The sequence below is a fragment of the Pelmatolapia mariae genome, linkage group LG14, assembly GCF_036321145.2.
Source record: "Pelmatolapia mariae isolate MD_Pm_ZW linkage group LG14, Pm_UMD_F_2, whole genome shotgun sequence".
Lineage (NCBI taxonomy): Eukaryota > Metazoa > Chordata > Actinopteri > Cichliformes > Cichlidae > Pelmatolapia > Pelmatolapia mariae.
Window position 1 is genome coordinate 2,330,631 of NC_086239.1, and position 26,881 is coordinate 2,357,511.

Below are 26,881 nucleotides of genomic sequence, written 5' to 3' on the forward strand. Positions count from 1 at the left end.
AAGTGAAGGCTGCCTGTGTGAGTGAGGCAGGGTGCTGAGGGGGCAACTGTTTCCTTTTGCTGGCTTACGAGCTAAAGGACTCAGTATCCACAGACCTATTAAGTGATAAAGCTGTCAGTTAAGAGCTTAGCAGAGCATAGCAGAGGGAGCAGGGGGATCCAAATGCTAATGGGGTGCTAGCTTAAATGACTTAAACAAGCTGTGCTACAACTCTTTTGTCGTACTTTTACGTATAACTAGACATTCACGACTGCAAGTTTTCCATGGATGCAGTGAAATATCATGCAACACGATACAATATTAACAAAGAGCCTGTCAAGTGTGAGAGGCAAAACCATCTTCTTTCAGTTTTTCAGTCTACTCTCACTGCTTTGAACATGAAGACTCATCAGAGGAGTGTGAAGATGTGAAGGACAGTTCAAGCATCATGTCCAAGTCACTTTTCTTCTCTTTTCAGGATTATAGAGACATTTTAACAAGAACATTTTGTGGAATTACTTTTATGTGGAGCTTTAAAACTCCAAATAAAAGCCTATAAATGTGAACACATGGAACACTTATTCACCATTCCCAGTTTTGGCTGTCTACCTTCTCAAAGATCTCTGCTGCCATCTGGTATAGAAACATTGTATGATTTCAGTAAACTACAACCTCTACGCTCATATATTGTTAACAGTCTGTGTCATATAGGTTAAAGCTATGAAGTTGTACCTGTGGGGTGGCTGTAGTTCAGGAGGTTGAGCAGGTCAGCTACTAATCAGAATCAGCTGTTAGTTAGGCTACTCCAGTCTGCTTAGGTAAGATACTAACCCCAAGTTGATCTCGTGTGCTTCCATCAGAGTATGGATGTGTGTGAATGTTAGACAGAAAGCACTTAAGCCTAGAAAAAAGTGCTTGTGTGATGTTGTATTAAGTGCTTTGTATAGTAGAAAAGTGCTATAGAAGAATCAGTCTGTTTACTGTTTAAATGAGCTAATCATATTCAGCATTTGTATTTTGTTTGGCAGGGATGCTACAAAATATACATATATAGAAAATAATGAAGCACTGGAGGCAGGCAGTTAGCAAAGACAACATGCAACAGAATCACTTTATAGCAAGTCTGTGAAATTAGTTTTTAGAAGTGATTTAAATCAGGTCACTGATCGTGTGAGCCTGAGTTCCTCAGACAGGCCATTCCAAGGGGAAGAAGGAAAGAACCCATATTAGCACTGTCAGTAAAAGCTACCGATTGTTGTTTTAGTATGGAAACTTGGAGCCAGGATATGTCCTTCAATGCACATATTAAACAAATGTGTAGGACTGCTTTCTTCCATTTGTGCAACATCTCTAAAATTAGAAATATCCTGTCTCTTCTATTACTTCCAGGCTGGACTACTGTAATTCATTATTATCAGGAAGTCCTAAAAACTCCTTGAAAAGCCTTCAGTTAATCCAAAATGCTGCAGCAAGAGTCCTGACAGGGACTAGAAAGAGAGAGCAGATTTCTCCTGTATTGGCTTCCCTTCATTGGCTTCCTGTTAAATCCAGAATTCAAAATCCTGCTCCTCACATACAAGGTCTTAAATAATCAGGCCCCATCTTATCTTAATGACCTTGTAGTACCATATCACCCTATTAGAGCACTTCGCTCTCACACTGCAGGCTTACTTGTTGTTCCTAGAGTATTTAAAAGTAGAATTGGAGGCAGAGCCTTCAGTTTTCAGGCCCCTGAGCCTGGTTCTGCTGGAGGTTTCTTCCTGTTAAAAGGGAGTTTTTCCTTCCCACTGTCGCCAAAGTGCTTGCTCATAGGGGGTCATATGATTGTCGGGTTTTTCTCTGTATGTATTATTGTAGGGTCTACCTTACAATATAAAGCACCTTGAAACTGTTGTTGTGATTTGGTATCAGCGAGACTGCATGCTACATTGACCTGCTGCACCATCTTGTGGTCCAAATTAATATTACAAGAACGTATGACCCTGCCCTACTGTAACTTCTGTCTTCAACGCAGTATGTTGACTTAAAGTCATAGAGGTTGTCTCTCTGCATTCTGTTGGATTACAGTCGTTCTAGAGTTTAAACTCAATTTAAATTTAAAAGCCAGATGTTTTTTGTAACTGCTCTTGAGCAACTGTTCTCATTGAATCATATCTGGTAGTCATGTTCTTAAGAAACAGGAAAAAAATCCAGCAAGGACATGACACGAGACCTAAGAGATTCAACTAAGCTCTTCAGAAATGGTCTCAGCGATGGGTGAGTTGGCTCTGGTGAGGTGAAAGGTAGGAACAACAGATGGGTTTAGAGTGGAGGCAGGATTACATCGGGGACTGGGTCTGAGCCCCTTCTTCTTTGCAGTGGTGGTGGAAGGGCTGAGGTTTGCAGATGACATTGTGATCTATAGTGTGAGTAGGTAAAAGAGAGCAAGAAGAGGTGCAAATGTGTTCGAGAGAGAATGAAAGTAACAAAATGCATGAGAGTGAATGAGAAGGAGACAGGCAGAAAGGTGAACATACAGGCAGTGAAGGTAGATGAGTTTAAATACCTGAGGTTAACTATCCTGGTGAAGAAGCGAGTGCTGGCAGGGTGGAGTGGGTGGAGACGAGTGTCAGGGCTGATTTGTGACAGAAGGACAGCATCAAGAATGAAAAGTTAGGTTTACAAGATGTATTTCCATGTATGTTTGCACGTGTTTAAATCACACCTATTTTCCTAGAAAATGTAAATGAGGGGTAGAGCAACACTTTTGCACAGTAGCTTTAATGATGTATGGTTTGGAGACAGAATCACTCAGAAAAAGACTGGAAGGAAAGAGTGAAAGTTGCTCTCCAGAGTCAACATTTGGGTTGTCTTTGGGAGTGACCTGAATGGACAAGATGAGAAATGAGTAGATCACAGGGACAGCTCAGGTTGAGTGGTGTGGACACAAAGTTAGAGAGACGAGGCTAAGATGTGCAGAGGGATCGTGAATATACTAAACAAAGGATGCATGAAGAGAGAAGGAACACCAAAGAAAGGTTCATGGAAGAAGTCATGAAGGATATGCAGAGAGCTGGGGTGACAGAAGAGGATGCTAAAGATGAGACAATACAGAGGCAGATGATGCACTGCAGTGACCCTTAAAGAGCAGAGCCAAAACAAAAAGAAGATATTAAATGTGCGGTAATTTATGTCTCAATAGTGCCCTCTTGTGGTCATAATAGTAACAGAGTGTAATGGAGACTTGCTCAGTTTTGAGCCAAAATAAAATGAAAGTTTAAAAAAACATGGAATATTACATTTTAAGAACACATCTTTTAATTTTAATCAACAAATTACATCAATATTTCCTCACAAAGTGAATGTTAACCGACTGTAAAAATAGAATCAAATTCACACACTGCTCATAAAAGAGATAATAGATCAAGCCAAAGGTTACTGTTTTATTTATCTTTATAAAACAATAAAACAAGATTCATCTGATCATGAACATCTGTGAAAAGCACTTTTGTTTCTTTGGAAAGATCGTACCATAGTGAGGTCACAGTGTCTCTAGTTATAAAAGCCTCTCCAGTACCAGCAGGTGCAATTGAGGCCCGCTGCAATGAGCAGGATGACCAGCAGGGCGATGAGGAGACCGAGGCCGATGATGGTGGCAAGAATGGCCCACACCAGGGTCCTCTTGGACATGTCAATCAGCGGCGACGTGAGGGCCATCCGAGCCCTGCGTGCCCGCCGGCGGTTCTGAGGAGGGTACCTGGCCAAGTTAACGCTCTCCATGCCCAGTGACCGGAGCATGCATGCCCTGTGGTGGCTCAGCTGGTCAAAGGTGTGTTTGCCATGGTAGCGTCCCATACCACTCTGACCTGGAGGGGTGACACACAAGTCAGTCATGTCTTCTAAAAGGAGCGCTTCATTTGTAATTTGTGCTGTCAGTATGTGCTCACACATGGACTGTAACAGGGTTAGAGTGACTTTTTCTTGCATCAGTGATCACAGTGCAAACGTGCTCCTGATGTAAAGCTCTCCAATATTGTGGAGTCTCCATACATCACTGAAGGTTTAAAAGGTGAATTGGCTGATGTTAGTAGTGTGAATGATATAACACTTAGCTTGAATAGTTTTATTGCTTGCCCACAGATTTGCACAGTGGGTCAGTTTGTGATTGTAGGGTCATTTTTTAACTCAAATGAGGGAGATTACAACACAGCCAAGAGACAGACAGACAGTCCTCTCCACATGTCCAGCCAGCTTGCAAGCACAGCCGTCTCATCTAGCCAGAGATGCTGAATAATAACACATTTAATGTTGGAGGGCAAGCTTACACATGGGAAGTCCAGGTTTCAGTAAGATACATGAAGATGCATGCTATTACCGAAATAGGCAGTGTTCTCCAGAACTCAAATTTGATCTTAATCTTGTCCAGTATAGCTGCATAATTTGCTTCATATAACACTTTTAATTGTTTGTAATCTCAGCTCCTGAATGTATTCTTATTCAGAGTTGGTTTAAATGGGACTTCATGAAGAAAGTCTGGTTCACTAAGCACAACAGGCATCAGCTCAGAATCAGCCCGACAACATCAGCTGTAGTTCCAATAAATGTGTGGAACTGTTTTTTCAAATTTGCAGGAGCTGTCGATGAATGTTTGCTCATTGCTCCACAGCACACACAGAAAAAAGCCAAACGGAGCAAGTTTTATTAAAAAGGAGTCAACTCATCCTGAGAAAGGAGATGGGTTACTAAGTTAAAGGTTCACTTCTGCTGCCAGCAGATAAGAGCTACTCACTAGTAGCTTAAAGGTAACACAAATGTGACCTAACACAGAAAAAGTTCACCACTCAGTGCTGGCCCGCTCACTGACTGAGCAGCTCTTCACAAGCTTGACTCACTGCTGAATGAATGGGTGGCAGCTGAGCTCCTGGAAGCGACAGGACACACACACGCACACACACGCACAGACAGCGCAAAGAATAGGAGGGCTGTCCGTGGCATGTCCAGTAACCAACAAGTTACCACTGACAAGTTAGCCAATGAGCAAGCGGTATCACACTCGGACCCGCTTCTCTCCATCCCATTCTTTTTTAAAACCAATGTTTAGCTGCATCCATCTTTGATTCTGTAGTTTTGTCTTTCATCTGACATCATGGTTTAGCTGACACTGTTTCATCTGATGTTGTGTTTTTTTGTCTAAAGTTGTCACATTTTGTGAAGCTTTCCCACTTCAAAGCCACACTTTGAAGTATTCCTACCTACACCACCGAACGGGAGGGAGTTGAGCGTATAGTGCATCATGACGTCGTTGACCGTCACTCCACCGCTCGTCGTCTCCGCAATCATTTTTTTTATTGCCTGTGAGAAACGTGAGAAGAAATCGTTGTAAGACGAGCACGAAGAACGCTGCTAACGTTAAAAGCTACTTAAAGATGGTTCCTTCTCACCTTCTTGTCAGAGCAAAAGATGTACAGAGCCAGGGGCTTCTCTCTCTCATTGATGAAGGTGATGGCATTGTCCATGTCACTCACTGTAACTATGGGCAGCACGGGGCCGAAGATCTCCTCCTGCATCAGCCTGGAGTGGGGCGGCACGTCCTTCAGCACCGTTGGGGCTTTCAGTGCAACATCAACATTTATCAAACAGAACACAGATGGATCTGCATCACATGATTCAATCTGCATTTTCATTACCAATGTAGCGCTGTGAGGAATCACTCTGTCCACCCACCACAGGAGTGTAACCCTCCATCAGCCCCATGATTCTGTTGAAGTGACGCTGGTTGACAATTCGCCCGTAGTCAGGTGAGCATTTTGGATCGGCACCATAAAACTCCTGGAATGGAGCAGAGAGGTAGTCTCAGTAAGGTTTCACACCGTGCAGCTCCACCTGTATGTGCGATGTCACAGTGATTCTCTTTGGTCATTGGGTGCTTTACCAGAAGTGTTTGTCGGATGCACTCCACCACTCGGCCCTGGATGCACGGCTCACACAGAATGTAGTCTGGAGCGATGCACGTCTGCCCACAGTTGATGAACTTCCCCCATGTGATACGACTGCAAACAAACCAGGTGGAGAACAACTTTACAATATTCATGTTTTTGTTTATTTTTAGAGGAACTTTATTCCTTTTATTGAGAGTGTAGCTATCCCCCCCAAAATAAAAAAAACAACGAGTTTGCACCTCCTTTTTCTTGCTTTGACATTTACTTCCTTTAACTGAGGAAAGATTTGTTACGGCCGCAGCAGGGCCTCCTCCTGAAGTTGCCTGTGTGGACGTGTCCTACCATCTCTCCTGCCTTAGGTGCCACCTTTTTCTTTTGTACAGCTGACTCACAGCAATTAAAGGTATTTAAGGGCAGAGTGCCATGTGAGTGGTTGCAGCTAGTGAGCTGTGTTTCGTGATTGTTTGCTCCTGCTTGATGGAGAGGAGTGTGTTTGGTTACTAACCCTTTTCTGACTTACTTTTCAGTTTACTGACCGACGCTTGAGTTTTGTTTTGTTCCTTTAAATGGTGATAGCAGCTTGTCCGTCTCTTTTAGTTGAGTTATTAGTAGAAACTTTAATAAAACTCTCTAATTCAGGCGATCGTGGCTCAAGAGTTGGGAGTTCGCCTTGTAATCGGAAGGTTGCCGGTTCGAGCCCCAGCTTGGACAGTCTCAGTCGTTGTGTCCTTGGGCAACACTTCACCCGTTGCCTACTGGTGGTGGTCAGAGGGCCCGGTGGCGCCAGTGTTTGGCAGCCTCGCCTCTGTCAGTGCGCCCCAGGGTGGCTGTGGCTACAATGTAGCTTGCTATCACGTGTGTGTGAATGGGTGGATGACTGGATGTGTAAAGCGCTTTGGGGTCCTTAGGGACTAGTAAAGCACTATACAAATACAGACCATTTAATTTAACCCCTTTTGCCTCCCTGTCTCCTTTTTCTGACCCGCACACTTTTGTTACTTTCCCTGGACCCTTTTAGGGGAATGTAACAGATTCTGGTAACATCAGATGGTTTATGACATTTCTGTGAGTTTGATCTTTTCTATTTCAGTCCTTACAATAAAGAGTTTGTTGTTTTTTGTACAGTAGGCTTGACATATTTAATTAAATGACAGAGCTGGAGGTTAATTCAGTCCCAGGAGTTCCAGAAGAGTGGGTCAAAGTGTGCTGCGTTTAAGGACCTGTATTTTCCAGCTTTTTGAGCCCTTGTAATTGAAGCACAGGAAAAGACTCAAACTAAGCTCTGTTTAACTGCAACCAAACCAAATGTATATTTAAGTTCATTTACTCAATAAAATATCAAGGCCTAATATTTATGAACTGAAACCAAACAATGTTTGTCACGTTAGTCAAAATGTCCATGTGAATTTTTATACTCAGGAATTTCTTAACCAACATTTTAATATATTCAGCTTTCAAGAGTGTTTCTGTTTCTTGTTGTATCCAGGTCACACAGCCTGTTTCAATGATAGTTACTGCGTTATGGTTTAAAAAGTGCATGTGCTATACCGTGTGCATCCACTGAAACATAAAGAAGTATTAATGTATGTTGTTGGGGTTTGGAGAAGATTGTAAGTTCTGCTATTATTGTGATGAGCTTCAGTCACCCTGATATGTACCTGCAGACACAGTCAGCACCTCTGTGCCCGCTTTGATTATCAGAGTTTTAAATTCCCGTGTCAGCAGCTGTAATTCACTTCATTTGGCTAAATGTGGATTACCGGCAGGCGACCCTGATGTCGCAGTTCTTGTCAATGTAGCAGGGGCTCTTCCCTCCCAGCTCCAGGGTCACTGGGGTGAGGTGACGAGCTGCAGCTTCCATCACCAGTTTGGCCACTGTGCTGCTGCCCGTGAACACGATGTGGTCAAACCTGAGCCTCAGCAGTTCCTGGGTCTCTGACACACTACCTGTCACCACTGGGTACAGATCCTGCAAAACAAACACATTTACTGATATGTAAATTATTTACATTAAGCACAGAGTAACTGTAATATAGGTCATGTTTCCAAACATATAGTGATGGGAAAATGATTTGGCACCTGCCTGACTGCTCTACTGGGGAGGGGGGGTCACACTTACATGTTTCAGATTAAACAAATTTTAATATTAGACAGTGATAAACCAAATAAATGCAGTTTTAAATTATATATTATTTATGAAGTGGAAAAGGCTCGCACACTCATGTCTGATTATCAGACCTGATGAATCAATAAATCACTTAAACAGAACTCGAGTCACAAAGTAAAGTAGGCTAAAAGCAACACATCACACCATGATCTGAAGAAAGAGATTAGAAACAAAATCACTGACATCTGTGCGTTTGCATCAACAACTCATCCAGGAGGACACCCATGAACCCACAACAGCATCTACAGAACTACTACTTTCCTCAGCTAAGGTCAGAGTTCATGATTCAACAGGATGACTGTTCATGCTCAAAAACCCTCCAACGTGGCTGACATGAAACAGTAGAAGACTCACAAACGCTTGACTGGAATTAGGTTTATTAGGTTTAGGAGGAAATGACCCTTTCACACAGGGCAAGGCAGGTTTGCAGAGCTTTTTTCCTTAATAAATGAAATCATCATTTAAAAACTGCATTTTGTAATTGCTTTGGTTATTTTTGTCTATTATACTTTGTTTTTTGATCATCTGAAACATTTAATGTGCAAAAATTCCTTTTTTGTAGCAGCATATTCAGTGAAATGGCAACAAAAGTTGAATCCTGTGTGTCCAGGCATTGGGGTCTAAATGTCTAAAGCACTGTAGTATGATGGCTCAAGGCTTTAATGCATGAACAATAGACCTGGTGTTCAGACCTTGTCCAGATAGCGAGGCAGCAATGCCCGGAGCAGCAGGGACGAGCACTCGCTGAGCTCCGATGGCTTCACCACAGCTGCATTCCCTGCAAAGAGAGAACAGTTTTCCATGAACGGGATGAGATCACTGTGTGACGCAAAGCAGGCGTGTAGGAGGCTGAGAATGCAGAGAGAGAGGCAGTCAGATGCACTCTGTTTCCATTAGTATTTTATTTTTTGAATCTGTTTTGCAAAATGCAAAAGTTGAACGACGGGGAGCAAAAACTACGTTTCTGATCCGTCAGCTGGCGTGTCTGGTACTGAGACAAGCTGATCTGCTGGGACTCTGACTAACACTATCAGTTACACTGATTGTTTCTGTATTTCATGGAGTTCAGCTGACTTTTTTTTACCTACATTTAAAAAAAGAGGATGTTATGTAGAGTAAAACATTCCCAGTGTGGGTGATTGCCTTGTTAGATCTGTTAGCATGTTATAAATACAAAATACATTTTGGGTTTGATAAAGTCTAACATGACAGAAACCAGCTGCACACAACTGAAAACAGCACAGTGACTGTGTGACACCGGGTTGCGGCCGTGCCTTCTCAAAGCCATTTCAGACTGCTGTTATCAGGGGTGTACGTGACTAAGTCGCAGGTGTGGAGAGAGTGTCTCCCTACCTGCAGCAATGGCGCCAACAAGTGGCATGAGAGTAAGGGCCCAGGGGTAGTTCCAGGCCCCGATGATGAGTACGACTCCCAGCGGCTCTGGCTGGATATAAACCTCATCTGATATAGTGAGGAGGTTCTTTTCTGCCGGTCGAGGAGCAGCCCACTCTCCAAGCTTCTGAATAGCCAGCTTAATCTCGTTCTCAATTCCAATCAGCTCCAGGAGTGGTGTGTCATACTGACTCTGCAGGAAACCCAACACAGTTTTCAGTTAAGCAAGCAAACGAGCCCCGATATACACATTGTATTTCATATCTTATTCTTAGTCTCTCGTGTCTGCTAACTCTGTTGATGTCCTGTTTGAGAGCAGTGGCTATCTCTGTCTCTTTCTCAGCGATCATCCTCTGTAGGGCATGGAGCTGCTGCAGTCTGAACTCTAGAGGTCGAGTCCTGCCGCTCAGGAAGGCCTCCCTGGCCCGCTGCACCGCCTGCCTCTCCATACACACACCTGCATGAGAACAGAAAAGTATTTGTCCATAGGATTCTCAAATGTTCACAGACAAGCTGTCGTTCTAGCAGAGGTGTTCCAAACATTTCTGTTGTCACCAGGAAAGCCTATCTGCCCTCCTAGCTTACCTTAGAGTAAGAATGTGTGCTCTGCCGAACTAATGTTGTTTTATTCTCAGCAATTTGAAGATCAAAAAAGACGACTGTAAGTTACAGAGTTTAATATTATCAAAGGCTTTATAGACAGACAACATAAGCAGTGTCGGCCGTAATAAAAAGCAGCCTTGAGGCGCTGAAGCAAGAGACACCACCACACACACACACACAGACACACACAGACACACACACAGACACACACACAGACACACACAGACACACACACAGACAACAAATGATTTGATAAACAACTGACACGTCTGAGAAAATGAACTGAAGTTTATCCAAGTAAAACAGAATGGCAAAGGTGGATATTCAGCCCCAAACACATGTTACGTATTGTGGACACTTTGCAGTGTGTTAGTGTGTCCGGTATCAAAACGCAGTGAACACTTCATGCCTTACAGTCATAACTGACACAATGTCAGTGACAAAGTGGAATAAGAATTTTGCCTTGAGTTGTGTCGAAACTTAAAATATACTTTAGTTCCCTAAAGTAAAGAAAGAACTTTAGAAGAAATAAACACGCTAAATATAAAAATACACGTACTTGACAAAACGAAGTCAAATAGAACATGTATCGTTTTGTCAGTGTAGTAAATCTGAGGTGGTCTGATGCATGTGTTTACTGAGACTGTGTCACAGGTTTGCATAGCTGATAACTGTGCTGTTATCAAAGTCTTAATTGTTCCAAGCTGAGAAAAACTTCCCACATCGTAAATAACTAGCTGTATTTTGCATATAAAAACAAGAAAAGACGCAAACTCCCTGAAAGATGAGTAAATGAGACTAAATAAAAATGAAGAGCTCCTCTGGTGTTCGCCGCGCAGACCTGACGAACAGCTCACATCACTACAGAAAACTGATTCTGTCCGCTAAATGCCGCACAGCTCGTCATTTTACAATTAATGAATCATGTTATTGATCACCGATAATTCACCATGGCGCCCACTATCAAAGTCTTAAACTTACCGAAGCTCAGGTGGAATTGTCCCTCAGATATAAGCTGCAGGCCGTCACTCGTGTGATCTCACGGACGCGCTGCGGGATCCCTCCCTCCCTCACCCACCGCCCTCACCCACCGCCCTCACCCAGCATTGTCCTGTGTTCATCGGTCACGCTGCTCTGGGATCAGTTTACCGGGGCAGATTGGTTACCGTGTCCACGTTCACTGAGACCGATAACGTCGTGCGCATGTGCACACCCCACTTCAGCTTCAGCAATGAGGGAACTTTCAGCTTGGCTCATCTTATCTTAATAGCAGTCATTCAGTCAGACAATCTATTACAGCCTTGGGGTGATGTTAATGATATACCACAGACAAGAGATAAATCAGCTGTGCACAAGGCAAAGAAACGGACAAAGTAATTTCAGCAAATCCCTGACTATTAACTTTTTATTGATGTTCAATAGCAGACAGAACAGACATTAACACGGAGAACTGGCATCTTGCTGGCTTAGCTCTTAAGCAGGAGTTAACAGTGATTTTGTTTTTATTCTTAAAAGAATCACAGCATCACAGACAGGTTTGTATTTTCAATATCTACCAGAATCAGAGTGAATACTGAAAAACAAAGAATTAAACTCAAAGTGTAGCTAAACGTGTAACAGAAAGGAGATGCAACAATAACAGAAGAAAAACAAATATCAGTGAAATATCATGGAGCATAAAACATCTGCAGTGCTGTGCTCTACTACAGGTGATTAGTCCGTGTGGCTGTCCCGGGATCGCCTCAGCACCGGGCCACAGCGCCGTCTACCTGCTGAGCTTCATCGCAGGAACCTCTGCAAACAACAGATCACAAAGCTGTCAGCAGTGGGAGACAGTTTTAACTGTTCACATGAGCATGTGTGGATGTCCACAAAGGCAGTGGGGTGGACTAAAACAAAGGAGGCTATTTAGCCATGGGGAGTGAAGCATGCTGGGTAATTAAAGGGAGGGTAGACGAGCGGGCATAATGTGGTTAGATCTCCTGCACAACACCACACATTGTGTCCAAGAGACAAAGCTATTGTTGTGTCCAGTGTACAAGCCTGTGGGACGGTGGGTGTATGGGGGGCACGAGTACCGCGATTCATTCGGGAAAACGCAATTATTTACAAAGCTGTAACCACACAAATAATGCACTAGAAAGTGATGACATATGTCTGCAGTGCTGTGTAAAATATTACTGTGCAAAAGTAGAAGAACATGTGACACAGAAGGTGAAAACAGAGGACCTGGTTTTCAGTCCTGCTCTTGTATAATTTGCATCACCGCAGCCTTTTCTCACCATTTACCTTAAGAATGACTTTACAACCACCCGTCCACTGAAACCACTGGATTTATTCCAATTTATTAAGATCATGACTTTCAGACACGCTTTATCTTTTCTTTTTTTGCTTAAAGGACACGCTACTCACCAAGCTGAAACACACCAGTTGTTTTTTGGCTGAAAGCCCTTTTGGGAATTACCTTCCTGGTGCAAAAATACTATTTTATGCCTTTAAAACTGCATTATCTTTAGTTGGTCCTAAAGATATCATGTAATATTGGTTCTTTGATAAGCCATCAGTTATATGTAGATAATACTGTTTGATTCCTTGACTTCGGTGCCTGTTATACACTTGAATGATTCATAGGTCACTGGTAAGTGGCTTAAAACTGTCAGGTACAAGGACTGGAACAAAAATGAGTGAAAAATTCTGAGAGACCTTCAGAAAGCCTGAAGTTCTGCTCAAGACCACTTTAAAAATGAATAGAATGAAAAAGTCTGTTAGTACAGAGTTCACTTTAATCTATGGAAAAACAGAGTGAGTTAAATATTACCACTGAATTTATCACTTTGTGAATAACAGCAATCTAATTTTGAGAGAAATCTTTCAGGATGTCTAAAAGATGATGACAACATGTGGACGTGAGGAAAATATAGTTCACAGCAGAGGCATACAGATACTCTAAATTTTATGTTTATGTTAATTTTCTGCTTCTAATACAAGATTGTTTGGTCACTTGGTTACATGTGCACAATTTGCAATGACAGTAGATTACACCTGATCTCCCTACATCACTCATGATTAAATATAACACTAAATAACAAAATGTTCCTGGTCTAGTCTTAAATATGGGGACAGACACTTCACTTCCACAAGCATCACATTTCTTCTTTCATTTTTTTTTCCAATTTAATTCAATTCAGTGGAATTCAGTTTTATTTATACAGGACCAAATCACAACAACAGTCACCTCAAGACGCTTTACGTTGTAATGTAGACCCTACAATATTACAGAGAGAAACCCAACAAGACCAGGTTTCCTCCAGAAGGTTTGCCAATTACCTGTGAAGCACACATCGTTTCTGGGACACCACTCAGACAGTCAGCAATTTAAGGAGAACATGCGGCTAAACATGTCACTCCTGGTCTGATTGGGGAGGGGACCAGAGAAAACTACAGAGTCCCACATTGTTTTGGCAAAGTTACACACCGATTCAATATTGATTTTAGTGACCTCCGACTGACGTAATGTTACTGCTATTGAATTTATGTCGTCTGCTCTGGCCCCTGGAAGACAGTTGACTATGGCTGCTGGTGTCTCTAGTTTTACATGTCTCAAAACAGAATTGCCACTATGCTTCCTCCTCACCCAGCCGCCCTCTTTCCCCAGCTGCTTGGGGCAGTCTGCCGGGGAACAGCTAGCGGGGCCTACGCTACCTTCGGCTGCACCAGCTACAAGGGCCTGGCTAGCTACGGGTGAATGAAGGGTGCGAAGCCGAGTGTCCAATTCAGTAATCCTGGCCTCCAGAGCTGCAAATATGCTACATTTGTTACAAGTATCATTAATGCTAAAGAAGGCCGAGGAGTAGCTAAACATCTGACACAATGAGCAGGTGCAGGAGGGACAGGTGAAGAGGCCATGCTGCTAGTGATGTGCGAATCATGAACGAATCGTTCAATACTCGAGAATCACTTTACTGACTCGTGAATCATGATTCAAAAGCCCAACTGACTCACTGACTCATCCCTGTTGCTGTTAGCAAACTAATTTCATTAGTAGAAATATATCTAGCTTATAATTAAAATTGTGGAGAAAAACACAACATCCAGTATCTTAACAAAAACGTTTCTGCTCTGAACTGGAAGAAAAAACCCTGAGTAGAAATCTCACATCAAGACAATAGCTCCTCAGTTCACAGTAGCATCGCTCTGCTAACATGCTAACAACACATCTGAGTTACTCACCCCCTCCTTTCCTGAGCTGAATCATAGCGCGAACGAATCACTCAGGACTCACTCACCCCCTCCCTCCCTTGCTGAATCGTAGCATAAACGAATCACTCACTCACTCACTCACCCCCTCCCTCCTGGCTCACAGCTTCTTCTTGGTTGGCAACCAATGATAAGGAGCATTACCGCCCCCTGGCTCACAGCTTAGTGGACATTTAGATTAGAAAATATATATATTTGACACATTTAAGGAAAATACTAATAAAATAAAATAAAAATAAATGAAATAAATGTTCCCTTTAGAATTTTTATTGCTCTTTTTTGCTCTATAAAATAGTTGTCTTCTTTTACAATCACTCACCTTAGCAGTAGGATATACAGGGTGGGCCATTTATATGGATACACTGTAATAACATGGGAATGGTTGGTGATATTTCCCCTTGTGGGACAATTAAAGGATTATTCTATTCTATTCTTCTATTCTATATTAAAGTCCTGTTTGTGGCACATTAGTATATGTGAGGGGGCAAACTCCTCAAGATGGGTGGTGACCATGGTGGCCATTTAGAAGTCGGCCATCTTGGATACAACTTTTGTTTTTTCAATAGGAAGAGGGCCATGTGACACATCAAACTTATTGGTAATGTCACAAGAAAAACAATGGTGTGCTTGGTTTCAACGTAACTTTATTCTTTCATGAGTTATTTACAAGTTTCTCTTTGTTCACAGCCATTGACATGTCGAAGAGGTTAACACGTGAGGAGCGGATCGAAATTGTGTTGATATCTGGTGAACGCAGTAACCGGGTCATTGCAGCAGATTTCAATGCAAGACACCCTACGAGACCACCCATCTCCCATGCTACAGTTAGCAAACTGCTTGCTAAGTTTCGTGAAACTGGTTCAGTGTTGGATTTGCCAAAATGTGGACGCAAGAAAACTGTCACTAATGAAGAAACATCAGTGGCTGTCCTAGCGTCATTCAGCAAGAGCCCACAGCGTAGCACTCGCCGCATGTCACTGGAGAGTGGCATTAGTCGAACATCCCTTCGGCGGATATTAGCTACTCACAAATGGCACCCTTACAAACTCCAGCTACTGCAGCATCTCAACGAGGATGACCCAGATCGGCACACAGAATTTGCAGAATGGGCAAAATCCCTCCAAGACTGTTGGAACAACAAAAGTGATGGTTTGGTGTGGTATATGGGGTACAACGATAGTGGGTCCATTCTTCATCAATGGAAACCTCAGGGCCACTGGATATTTGAAATTGCTACATGATGATGTGTTTCCCTCTTTATGCACTGAAGCTGGCACGTTCCCTGAGTTTTTCCAGCAAGATGGTGCACCACCACATTATGGGTGCCAGGTCCGAGCATTCCTAGATGAACAGTTTCCTGGAAAGTGGATTGGTCGTCGTGGGCCAGTTGAATGGCCCCCAAGGTCTCCCGATCTGACCCCTTAGACTTTTATCTTTGGGGTCATCTGAAGGCAGTTGTCTATGGTGTGAAGATACGAGATGTGCAACACCTGAAACTACGGATACTGGATGCCTGTGCTGGCATTTCTCCTGCGGTGTTGCTATCAGTGTGTGAAGAGTGGGAGAAGAGGGTTGCATTGACAATCCAACACAATGGGCAGCACATTGAACACATTTTATAAGTGGTCAGAAACTTGTAAATAACTCATGAAAGAATAAAGTTACGTTGAAACCAAGCACACCATTGTTTTTCTTGTGACATTACCAATAAGTTTGATGTGTCACATGGCCCTCTTCCTATTGAAAAAACAAAAGTTGTATCCAAGATGGCCGACTTCTAAATGGCCACCACCCATCTTGAGGAGTTTGCCCCCTCACATATACTAATGTGCCACAAACAGGACTTTAATATCACCAACCATTCCCATGTTATTACGGTGTATCCATATAAATGGCCCGCCCTGTACATGAAAAGAGAAACAAATTAAGTTTGAGTGAAAATGTACATTTTTTGCACTCTCTGGTCAACTGACTCAGTGACTCAAATGACTCAAAAAACACGATTCACTTTGGTGAGTGACTCATTAAAACTCGATTCAGTAAAAAGAATCGAATTTACCATCACTACAGCCTAGTGTGTCTTTAACATGGGTGAGCCAAGTGTAGGGATGCAAATAAATAAGAATGTAACAATTCAGATTACTGATATCACTTATCAATATGATTCCTTATCAACTCCCTTATCAGTTCTCACTGGCTCCATTTTGAGAGTCACTTCTACCACTAAGCAGCATATCAAAGAAATTATTTTCCATGCAAATTAACTGCATGCTGGCTAACTTAGTGTTAGCGTGCTGTCTGTGCAGATGCTTGCAAAGAGCCGCAGTTGTGCTAGCAATATAATACAGCTGTTTCTGTCCTGGATGCAGTTTACACTTTACCATCGCGCTCTCATCCATACTTGTTATTAATCTCTGTCTCTCTTCCACAGCATGTCTTTATCCTGTCTTCCTTCTCTCTCCCCACCCAGTCGCAGCAGATGGCCCCGCCCCTCCCTGAGCCTGGTTCTGCTGGAGGTTTCTTCCTGTTAAAAGGGAGTTTTTCCTTCCCACTGTCACCAAAGTGCTTGCTCATAGGGGGTCATATGATTGTTGGGTTTTTCTCTGTATGGATTATTGTAGGATCTACCTCACAATATAAAGCACCTTGAGGCGACTGCTGTTGTGATTTGGCGCCGTATAAATAAAATTGATTGAACTGAATTGAATGTGCATCATGCACATAAGGATGAACTACTGGAACCAAGTCTTCCCATCTTCCCATCCCTAGTCAACACATTGGTTTTTTTAATTGTTGTTGTTGTTGGACCATTTACAAAATGTAACATTACCAGCATATTTACAACGTGATTAGAGGGGCCCCATCTAAGACATTTGGTTTGGCACAAACCGGTTGTGACAACAGCTTGGCAAAACTCCAGCTAAACATAACTCTTGCCAATATTAAACACTGTTTAAAGATATTAAAAATTAAATATGACACTTTAATTTTAAACTACTGATTTTAGCCATCACGTAACAAGCAAAGCAAGGATTTATGAATAGCCATCACAGGGACAGTTAGACAGCTAGCTGTAGCTTAGCTATGCAGCTTGTATCGGCTGCTTCACGTCAAATTTAACTTTACTGATACTCATGTTATTCTGTCATGTTAAAATATTCCCTGAAAAACCCGCCATTTGAATGGGAGTATTTGTTGCTTTAAATACCTGATATATTGTAAATTCCTGGTGGTGCAAAGGCACTGAATCACTTTAACCTGCATATGTGGCTGGAACGATAAACAGTGTTCACTGGCAATGATTTCAGAAAGTGATCCTTAGCCCATGAAGTAAGTCCCACGATAGAATGATGCCTGTTTTTAATGCACAGAGGCCCTGAAGGTTGTTGACGTGTCACACTGATTTTGAGCATTGTCCCGTGTGCACAGAGATTTCTTGAGAATGTTTTGATATTATTATGACGGAGATCAAAAGTGAAAAGTTGCCTCACTAATATGCTTTTTTTCAATGAACCCATTAGTTGCAAAATGTTTCTCTAGATGTTTTTTGCATCACTTTTACTTCTAAGATTTGAAACAAAATTTGATGCTGCGATCAAACTCAAAATAACCCTTTTTGCTACGATTTAAACACTGGATGTGTTTTTTGTCCTATTGTAAATAAAATGTGGGTTCATGACATTTGCTAATCATTGCATTTGCTTTCTTACGCATGTAGATTGACATTTACAGCTTTTTGGAATTAGGGTTGTACATATTGTTGTAGAAGACATGTGACATAATAGTCCGAGAGATCTTTGAGTAGGTCTCATCGTTGTTTTGGTTGATGCTAGCTCACATAATATATAATACTAAACCATAAGGGTTGTTGCCATTGTACATTGCACTTTTTTGATGATAATTTGGGCTGTTTTCTCTGGGCTTTGTGTGTGTGTGTTGTTTGTTTTTGTCTCTCTGTATGGACAGACTGCAAATCAATTTCCCACTGGGGACAATAAAGTTACCATTGACCACACAGCCTGCAAGCTAGCTAACAGCACACAAACATTAACAATGGAATACTGGCTAATAGGAGCGGTTTTATGAGGTGAGGCAGAGCTTCTTTACCTGCACCACAAACGATGCCACGCCTACAAACATAGCCAGCAGCATCATGCGACGCAGCCTGCCCAAATTGATCTGCTTGAGCAGAAAGAACCGAGCCCAGCCCAGTTTCTTGGCAGTGTGTGGGGGGTAACGCATGCTGTTCACTCCTTCCATCTTCAGCTGTTTGATTAGGCAGCTGCGCATGTGGCTCAGCTGGTCAAAGCCGTAGCGACCGTGGTAGCAGCCCATACCACTGTTACCTTAGAACGAAAAAAGACCAAGTCAGCTTCAAGATGAAAAACCAGTAAGTCTGATGGAGGGTTTGACAGGCATCCACTCACCAACTCCTCCAAAGGGCAGAGAGCTGACAGTAAAGTGAACCAGACAGTCATTAGCCAGCAGAGCTCCACTGGATGTCTCAGCTATTACTCTTTTGATCAGCTGTGGATCACACAGGAGGAGTGAAGGGAAGAGATTTAAAGAGATCTAAATAACAGGAAATGACGTCTGCAGGTGATGCGCTGTACCTTGTTGTCATTGGAGAAGACATAGATAACCAGCGGCTTCTCTCTCTCGTTAATAAATTGGATGGCCTCATCCACACCGCTCACTGTGATGATGGGCAGCAGTGGCCCGAAGATCTCCTCCTTCATCACTTTGGATTCGCCTGTAACGTTCTTCAGCACAGTGGGAGCTGCACACAGACGACAGGGTCAGAGGGCAATGACCAATACACTGCACATACAGAGCTTTGGAACAGAGGCTTTTAACCATCATGTGCATGACATTAGAGATACACAAAATACAAAGATGGTTCCACTTTACAACCAGTTGGCTTAAAACAACTCCTAACATTCTGAGGGATACCCGCTGGCTCCATCATACCACTTACATACATACCTATATAGCACTGGGATTCATCAGAGTCTCCACCAACAACAACTGTGCTGCCCTCCATGAGAGCCATGATTCTCTTAAAATGCCGCTTGTTGATGATGCGTCCGTAGTCCTCAAAAGTCTTTGGATCATCTGTGTAAAACTCCTGCATTGTGTCAAAGGAAGATCATTTAAGAATAAAAGAAGCATTAATGACCGTCTCAAATCGACAACAATCTAGTACTGTGCAAAAGTCTTCAGCCACCACTCATTTCTTTATATAGTGCAAACCAACCTTGATGCAGCTCTTGATCTCCTCCTGTACTCTGTTCTGGATGGAGGGTTCACACAGGACGTAGTCCGGAGCGATACACGTCTGTCCACAGTTGACAAACTTTCCCCACGTGATGCGACTGTAGGAAAAAGAAAACACTTGATGTTTGGAAACTCAGCTGTGTTTTTTAAAGTTTCTCCTTTGTTCTACAGAGAGGACCGACCGGCACGCAACAGTGATGTCACAGTTCTTGTCGATGTAGCAGGGGCTCTTCCCTCCCAGCTCCAGGGTGACTGGGGTGAGGTTGCGAGCCGCAGCTTCCATCACCAGTTTGCCTACTGCGCTGCTGCCCGTGTAGAAAATGTGGTCAAATCTCTGCCTGAGCAGCTCCTGGGTTTCTGGCACTCCACCGGTCACTACCGGGTACAGGTCCTGTGGAAAGGGCGTCAAGTCATTGGAACTCCTAGCATGTTTACAATACATGTACGAGAAAGGTAATCCAACAAGGAAGGAGCCTCACCTTGTCCAGATACTGAGGGAGGAGCTCCTCCATGACCTTAGCAGAGTGACAGCAGACCTCAGATGGTTTTATTACTGCTGCATTACCTGAGAGACCGAACACACACAGTGGCATGGATGATGGTACGCTTTAAGAGCCGACTGAGCAGAAGATGCATTATTCATTTGCAGGACAAGTGGTTTTATTTCTCACACTTTACTGGTTAAAGTTCGACAGTGAATCACTGATTCCAGTCTACAACAGCAGCAGAGTCTTTCTCCCAAAATGAGCCTCTTTGGCTTGTCAGCAGTCACTCATCTACTGAACAGTTCCAGTGATCCATGCCAGGATCCTGAAACTCACCATCCATCTTTATTTTGATGTCTACGTCTGCTCGTCAAAGTGACGAAAGTCACCAAGTGGATTTTTAGCCATACAAGAGCAAAAGTGTAAAAATACTAATATATATTTTATTACATTAGTCTACCAGAATACTTCTTGGCTGTGAAGAGGTTTTTTAAATGTATTTCTTTTTAATTAAGGCTTAGCATGAAGGTATTTAAATCTATTCTAAAAATGCTGAACTATCCCTTAAAAGGGGATCCATCATCCATCATACTCATTTTGTAGCTCATCCTCTAAAACAGGTTAAGCTCCTTTTCACCTTCTTTTAAGCCAAGGTGGATCAAGCTTCTGCGCTCCAAGCCAAGGCTTTGTGTCTGACAGGAGCACATAAGGCTACTGTACAGAGCCTGGACTGGAAAAACAGAAACTGAGTGTGTGGAGACTGAGCATGTGGTTCACAAGGATTACCTGTGCACGTACTGATCTTGGGCCATGATTACTAGTAGTATACAACACTGTAACAGTATAAGTAAGAAAAGGACAATAGGTTCACTTTAAACAGTCCTTTCTTTGTGATTAATATCTCTGTAAGGCTGATTTGCCTACCCTGCTCTCTATGATGATGTGCAAAGTGTCAGTGCAATAGAATTTGTGCAAAAGGAGGTTTGGACAGGCCAACACAGGTTGACTATGTAGACTATGCACCTAAAAGAATACTGGTAAATAAATACACATGGGTATACATGGTACCGGCAGCAATAGCTCCGACCAGCGGCTGCAGGGTGACAGCCCAGGGATAGTTCCAAGCACCAATGATGAGGACCACTCCAAGGGGCTCGGGATGCACGAAGACCTCATCCGATATGGTGAGGAGGCTCTTCTCCACTGGCCGAGGAGCTGCCCACTCTGCTAGCTTCTCGATAGCGAGCTTGATCTCACCCTCCACTCCCATTGTCTCATATAGCTCCGTCCCATGTTCACTCTGAAAGCAGGGGCAAAATCCAGTGTTGGACAGTTTGCCAGTTCAGTCCTGCTTCAAACCAAACTGCTTCCTGGATGATCTGCAGCTGGTCTCCACAATATTCAATATGATACCAACACAAATAGTGACACCGTTTCCATATAAAGTAGAGCTTCAGGCACACAAGGTAAGAAATAGCAGTCAGATTATTGCAGTGAAGAAAATGAAAGCATGTCCCTTTGATTTCTTTTAATATAACACTTGGTGTCTAAACTGCTGTGAACACACAGACGTATACCCGAAGTATACAACAACTGGTCCTGCCAGAACATTTGTTTTAGTATTAACACTTTCCAGCCACATGTTTCATTTTCTCCACAGGGAACTTACATGTCACAGCCACCCCTCTCTCTCTCTCTTCATGTAAATATTTTATACTTTTTACTTCTATAATTTTTCTGTAACACAAATTAATGTGTCATGATCTTTGCCCTAATAGGTTAGGTTACTTATTGTTGTTTCATGTTAGTTTTTGTGTCATAATCAGAACCATGAGTAAGAAAGGTGCTCTCAACATGCACCATAGCACTCCTAGTGGGCTACTAAAGTAGGCCTAGTTAAACAGCCAGCTGGCGTATCCTCGGCTCACCATTAGCCCCTGATTACTCTGAGCATCTGCCAGTCTGCTCAGGTCAGGTGCAAGGGTCTATGTGGATGTCCATGTATCATTCTTTAAACTGCATGGACTCATCCTCAGAGACTTTATATTACAATGTAGCAACTGCACGTGCACCCCAGGCAACACACTTGAAGCTAACGTCAAAGACGTCAGGACAGGAATCTCTAGCTGTCCATGTAGGCAGCAGCATCAGTGATTTAGACCCACACATCTGGTAAAGGGCTGATTACTATGGGGGTGCTGCCCTCCTCCACATTGGACTCTTCTCCACACACTTCTTGGACTACATAATACTCCCTTCCAGTACTTGCACTATTCTGTATTGCACTGTTTGACTCTGTCTGTGTATTGTCTTTATTTATTTTCATTCCTTTCTATTCCTATTCTATTTTTATTCAAGTACAATACTGCTGTACTTATTCTTAGTTTATCTTATTTCTGTATAGTTGGATTTTTATCATTTTTATCTCTACAGTTTGCACCTTTGATCCAGGAGGACAATATTTCGTCCCACTGTACACTCGAGTGTATATTGTTGGGTTGACTTGTCTGTACAAGCATCCGAGAGAGAAAAGGGGGAGAGAGCAGGCAAGAGCTGTACCTGAGGTGTTTGGTGTTGTCCAAGACTGTGCTCACATACTTTAAATATTTATAATCCATTAATAATAAGAATAACTGATGATGTTCATTCACAGGTTTACAGACGATGCTAATGTACCATGTGCTGTTAACAGTGATACCGTCACCTTGCTGAGGTCCTTCTTGACAGCCTCTGCTATGTCCTTCCGTCTCTCTGTAACGAAGCGGAGCAGGTTCCTCAGCTGGTGGATCCTGCTTTCCAGAGGTTTGGTTTTCCCCGTCTGGAAGGACTTCCTGGCCCGCTGCACGGCCAGTTGTTGTCGGGACATCCTTCACAGAAAGCTACAGCACGTCAGTATTATACTCGACTCTGTCTCCTAACGAAAGGCTACATTTTCCCCGAAGACAAGCACTGAAGATAACCTTATAGAGACCGTAGCCTAAACGTCGACGTTTCTGACATTTGTCACATGTGAAACGTCAACAACACCCTAAAACAAAGCGTGAAGTGTGTACGGTACTGGGAACGAACATGATGCTATCCTTACTGCTAATAACGATGAAAGGTTATATAACCTTGTTCGTTATGAGCAGCTTTCCTTGAGCGTTAGCTGTATAATCAGTGTTTGAGCGCCATTATGATCTAAGAATGTATTCAGTACTGCATAAAACTCCACGGTGCACAAATTGTTGGTGGAGCTCCAGCTCGGATTAGCCTGGCTGCTAAAACAGTGTTTATGTGTAGCTAACATGTGAGCGTTAGCGGCTAAGCAGCGTTAATAACTTGTGAACATCTGAAGACCGACTAAAGCAAGTAAGTTTTACCTTAAAAAGTCCCTATTCCACTCCCAACCGGTTCAAGTATTAACCTCCAACTGGACACAATCTGTTAAAACAAGGCCAGGAATGACGATGGCAGCAAATGGACGGTATGCATGACAATCAAGGAAAACACCAATCAGCACAAGAGACGTCTAACTAAGCACCGCCTACCACCACAAAAACAGGCTGCTTTTAAAGGTAAGAAGGGCAGGGACGTTTCGCAGTAGTGATGGTAAATTCGATTCTTTTTACTGAATCGAGTTTGAATGAGTCACTCACCAAAATGAATCCTGTTTTTTGAGTCATTTGAGTCACTGAGTCAGTTGCCCAGAGAGTGCAAAAAATGTACATTTTCACTCAAACTTAATTTGTTTCTCTTTTCATGTATATCCTACTGCTAAGATGATTGAAAAAGAAAAACAACTATTTGTTATAGAGCAAAAAAGAGCAAAAAAATTACGATTTCTAAAGGGAAAATTTATTTTATTTTATTTTATTAGTATTTTCCTCAAATGTGTCAAATATATATTTTCTCATCTAAATGTCCACTGAGCTGTGAGCCAGGGGGGAGGGGGTGAGTGAGTCCTGAGTGATTCGTTCATGCTACCATTCAGCTCAGGAGGGAGGGGGTGAGTAACTCAAATGTGCTGTTAGCATGTTAGCAGAGCGATGCTACTGTGAGCTGAGGAGCTATTGTCTTGATGTGAGATTTCTACTCAGGGTTTTTTCTTCCAGTTCAGAGCAGAAACGTTTGAGTTAAGAAACTGGCTGCTGTTTTTTCCCCACAATTTTAATTATAAGCTAGATATATTTCTACTAATGAAATTAGTTTGCTAACAGCAACAGGGATGAGTCAGTGAATGAGTCAGTTGGGCTTGTGAATCATGATTCACAAGTCAGTAAAGTGATTCTCGAGTACTGAACGATTCGTTCATGATTTGCACATCACTATTTCACAGGCTTGTCGGTCAGATTTGGAAAGGTTGATCTGCAGGTATTGAATTTCTTATCAGAAAGACTGGCAGACCCTGTCGACAGGGAGACATAAATAAAGTAGAAATAAAGTGTAGAAAACACGGCGTTCTATGAAAAGCGCCTATGACAAAAGCGTTAAATAATTTGTTTTGTAATGTTTTATTTTATTTTTCAAAGAACAAAACAGCTAATTAAACCATTTAAGTGAAAGTTTTGCTTAAAAAATAGAACACAAAAGATCTTGAATAAGTAGATGACAGTAGTGCGGAAAGAAACGAGAACATAAGGAGCACCAGCTGTTGTTCAAAGTACAGCAGCTGCTCCTGAAACATGTCTGAGGTCTACTTTGGAGGATCCCACACTTCTCGTGCCTGTCATTTGACGCCACTGTAGCAGCACAATCTTCCAGTTTAATGAGACTGAGGTCCTAAATGCAGCCTTACAATGAACATTGCCTAACAACTATTCAGAGAACTGCTCGTGGATGTCACTGGCCACAGAAGGACTGGGCACTACATTGTACTGACTTCCTGTCCCACTCCACAGAGAAGGGATTGTCTTAATATTTTCACAACTTGTTCATAAATATTAACTCTTTACACCAAAGCATATTCTGTCCATGTGTTCATTTGCTATTGTGAAGGTTACGTTGTTTCACTTTTCCAAGTTTTTTTGCGCCTTTTTTCACACTTACCATTGTTTCTTTGCTCTAAGCCTCTATGGAAGTCAGGTGATTGGGAAGGGGGCCACCCAGCTTTTCCTGACTTTTATGGTTGGTATGGTCATTTCATATCTGACATGATCAGGTTAAACCAAGAGGCAGGGTGTTTTTTCCATAGGAATGTTTTATTCTGTTTGTTTTTCGGGTTGTGGAAAAATTTCACAGGAGTATTTGTCCCAGAGGGCGACATTTAGCTGTGTAAATGAGCGAGTTGTGGGATTAGTGAGTTTTATAGGATTTTCAGGTACTCATGTGGATTTCTAAATTTGCTGGCTTAAGCTATCGTTACTGCCTAGACTTAATGTAAACTGACAGCCCTCTATGTTACGCAGTCATAGGTTGGTCCAGAGGAGGAAGAGCGGTGTTGCCTAGAAGCAGGGGTGTCCAACTCCAGGCTTCAAGGGCTCGTGTCCTGCAGTGTCTTTGATTCAACACAGCTGATTTAAATGACCTCCTCAACACATCTTGAAGTTCTCCAGATGCTTGGTTATGAACTAATCATGTGATTCAGGTGTGTTGACCCAGGGTGAGATCTAAAACCTGCAGGACACCGGAGTTCCCCACCCCTGGTCTAGAGCATGTGCGGTATGTTTCCCACGTCACGGAGGTCACTGTAAACAAATTTCACATTGGGGGCAGAACTCAATATGTCTGCTGAGTCTGCCTATAACCTTCCTTGACCTTTGAGCCAGACTATTTTGCACCATTTCCTAACCTCGTCCATACATACTGATGACAATTTGAACCAAAAATATCATACTTGGATTCATGAGACCTACTGCCACTGATTCTCACTGATTTTCATTAACCAGTTCCCTTCCTTAAGAATGGCTCCTTCACAATCACCCTGTACCTGAGACCATTTCTGACTATGCTTCAGTGAACAACTGAAGGGCCAGGTGCATCTCTGTGTCAGGTCTTTGCAGGATTTTTTCCACCCCATTTCTTAATGGCATGACTTTCAGGTATTGATTGCCTGCTCTAGATAGTTTATAGTGGATGTCTCTTTTGTCCTCCACTTGTCCAGTTTTGTCAGATGTTTTAAGGACACTGCACACAGTGTCGAGATATGGCAGGATTTCATCTAGTAGCTCACTGGTGCAGACTTGGTACCTATAACAGACCCATTTCTGTAATATATCTATATTATGGCTAAAGCACTTCTGGATGGATGCAAACTGCATTCCGTTGCCTTGTACTTGTGACATGTGCAATGACAATTGTTGTAAAGACTCACCTTTCAGCACATTCACTTCACCAGATGCACCTTGTTTCTTTTCCTCACCTTTGATTGGGTGTGGTGCTTGGCCTTAATTGCACTCACCTGTCACTTGTTATATAAGGACTGCACTCACCTACACCTCACTCTTTCTTCACTCCCACATGGGGCGGCAGCTGAGGTGAGTTTCTGTTTGAGTCTCCTGAGTTCATGTATTATTTTGAGTTGCTTAAATCATACTTTGTCCTTTTTAGAGATAGCAGTCCATGTGTGTCTTTCCTTTACCCATTATTCAATAAAACGACAAAACTTGCAAATGAGTGACTGCTTATTTTCATTCTAATCGGATGAGCCCATGATGATGACTACTTAAACCCTGAGCCTTCCTTCCTCCAAAACAACAATAAAGCTGAATTCTTTTCTATTCTATTCTGTTGTCTTTGGGAATTTCTGTAGATTCATCTAAAGAAATTGGAGAAAGTTTGTTATGCTGCTAGTGACAAAAGAGTTCCTTTCCAAGTTGTCTGTT

General features: G+C 42.5%; 2 protein-coding genes across 2 annotated transcripts; both read right to left on the minus strand.

The window, feature by feature from the left end:
* Positions 1–3,332: 3,332 nt before the first annotated feature.
* LOC134641138 (aldehyde dehydrogenase, dimeric NADP-preferring-like) lies at positions 3,333–11,121 on the minus strand. The gene is made up of 10 exons (XM_063493376.1): positions 11,041–11,121; positions 9,750–9,913; positions 9,418–9,649; positions 8,757–8,842; positions 7,658–7,866; positions 5,891–6,008; positions 5,646–5,787; positions 5,400–5,566; positions 5,211–5,310; positions 3,333–3,824 (listed from the first exon to the last, which is right to left on the minus strand). The coding sequence occupies exons 2-10, from the start codon at positions 9,903–9,905 to the stop codon at positions 3,511–3,513; spliced, it is 1,524 nt and encodes a 507-aa protein (XP_063349446.1). The 5' UTR covers positions 9,906–9,913; positions 11,041–11,121; the 3' UTR covers positions 3,333–3,510.
* A 315-nt stretch (positions 11,122–11,436) lies between these two features.
* On the minus strand, positions 11,437–23,566 carry LOC134641378 (aldehyde dehydrogenase family 3 member A2-like). The gene is made up of 11 exons (XM_063493776.1): positions 23,441–23,566; positions 22,783–22,945; positions 21,147–21,378; positions 20,073–20,158; positions 19,776–19,984; positions 19,574–19,691; positions 19,303–19,444; positions 18,930–19,096; positions 18,744–18,843; positions 18,424–18,662; positions 11,437–11,853 (listed from the first exon to the last, which is right to left on the minus strand). Exons 2-11 carry the CDS (start codon positions 22,942–22,944, stop codon positions 11,839–11,841), a joined length of 1,470 nt encoding a protein of 489 aa, XP_063349846.1. The 5' UTR covers position 22,945; positions 23,441–23,566; the 3' UTR covers positions 11,437–11,838.
* Positions 23,567–26,881: the final 3,315 nt, after the last annotated feature.